This window comes from Lobosporangium transversale (genome assembly GCF_002105155.1).
Source record: "Lobosporangium transversale strain NRRL 3116 chromosome Unknown BCR41scaffold_65, whole genome shotgun sequence".
Classification (NCBI taxonomy): Eukaryota; Fungi; Mortierellomycota; class Mortierellomycetes; order Mortierellales; family Mortierellaceae; genus Lobosporangium; species Lobosporangium transversale.
This window is the reverse complement of record NW_019029043.1, coordinates 24,381-26,255: the sequence shown is the minus strand read 5'-3', so window position 1 is coordinate 26,255 and position 1,875 is coordinate 24,381. Positions and strand designations below refer to the sequence as shown.

The 1,875-nt window shown below is 47.6% G+C and overlaps 1 protein-coding gene across 1 annotated transcript; it reads left to right on the top strand.

Annotated features, from left to right (window-relative positions):
• Window positions 1–1,875, top strand: BCR41DRAFT_414990 (hypothetical protein; the record flags this gene model as incomplete). Its single annotated transcript, XM_022029506.1, has 1 exon — window positions 1–1,875. The coding sequence occupies one exon, from the start codon at window positions 1–3 to the stop codon at window positions 1,873–1,875; it is 1,875 nt and encodes a 624-aa protein (XP_021875981.1).

Below are 1,875 nucleotides of genomic sequence, written 5' to 3'. Positions count from 1 at the left end.
ATGTCATCGCCTTTATCGTCGTCGCCCTCTACAGGATCAACAACGAATTCATCTGCTTGTAACCGCGTCTTCGCTATTCCCAATATTGTCGAATGTATTAGTTGTTCACTCGAATCCAAAACCATCACTATCGCGGCACGTGTCTGCCAGGCCTGGTATACTGCTTGGTTGCCAATTATCTGGCACACAATCGATTGCGGCAAGCAATGGGAGGATAACTTTACCCAGACATTGGTTCGACATGGCGAATTGGTTCGCATACTTCGTTGCTCACGTGGTGATGATATTCGTCTTTTGGTCTCGGATCCTAGTCCCAGCTGCAGGAACCTAATCACTCTGGTCTTGCCAAAGACCACAGTCATAAACCAGTCGGACCATGTGAAACTCATTCAACAGAATCCAAACCTGCGCAACCTATCATTGGCATTTCGTGATGATCCCTCGATTGATTACAGCAATCTCATCCATGCTGTCGGCGATCATCGCATGCTACGACGATTGACCTTTGATGACGAAAACAAGACTTTGCAAGTGGAGATGCTGGAGACCATATTGGAACGCAGCACATCCCTGAGAGAGCTATACTTTAGGCGCATCGGCTTTTTTCTCAATCACCCGATCGGCTATGCGTATGCCTCTGCTTCAAAGTTACTGGCGGCCTCCAAGACCGAGGAACAGGCCGTGTCCGAGCAAGAGGAGAAGAAGTTCCCGAGAATCACGAGCCTCTGCATGGATGATGTCGCGTGCTCACAAGATCTTATTCTAAATCTTGCCAGCCGTTTTCCGAGCCTCGAACGATTGTCCCTCCACTTGAATGCAGAGTTGTATTTTACTGAAGACTTTCCATCTCGACTGGCGCAGCGGAGTCCTCATATCAAATACCTAGATGTCTCCAAGACAGAGGACATGGAGGATTCAACCATCGCAGCTTTAGTCAGGTGTTTCCCGGGACTTCAAACCCTCATAGCAAGTCAAACAGGGTTTGGCGATATGAGTTTAAACGCCTTGGTTGAGTGCTGTCCTAATTTGGAAGAGTTGGATGCCAGGGATGCCTATGGCCTTGAATCTGAGAGCATTCAGAGATTGCTGAAGAAATGCCAGGCCTTGAAGTCATTGAATGCTTGGGACACATCCGTTAATGTGCCCAAGATGATCATGGAGGCATATAGATCACAATCGATGACGGAGGAGGGTCATCCTGCTCTACCTTCTACATCTACTTCTTCAGGGGTTGCTATTCCTGGACTTTGGGCTTGTCATGGATTGGAGTCTTTGACACTGAACTTCTGCTATGATCGACCGTCGCTGACGAATCAAGAACAAAGAATGATCCCTCCTGCGAGTGCACGCCGATACTTACTTGAACAGCTTTCAAGGTTGACCAAGTTGCGGAACTTGAGTATCAGGACGACCTATTTCGACGACTACGGCAACAATGATGAGGATGATGAGGATGATGATGATGCTGACACTCCAGAAGAGGCGAAGGGTAGCGAGCACATGCTACAGAGGATCCAGAAAGACATGTCTCTGCTTGCGGTGGACAATCTGAACTCGACTGAAAGTAGCAAGGAAGGAAAAGAAGAAGATACTGATGATTCGGAGCTATTCAATATTACGTTTTCGATGTCTTCAGGTCTGGCAATACTGAGTCCATTGAAGCAGCTTCAATCGTTAATTTTGGCTGGTGTCCATCATGCAGTAGGGCTGGATGAGATCCAATGGATGTGTCAGCACTGGCCTAGACTGGCTCGCATTGAGGGGCTTTATTGGGATGAGGATTGGGATGAGGATAAGCTTGTCCTGTCTTGGCTACAGGAAAATAGGCCTGGATTTATCCTTACTGAAGGAGACGATGAAGAGGACGATAGTTAA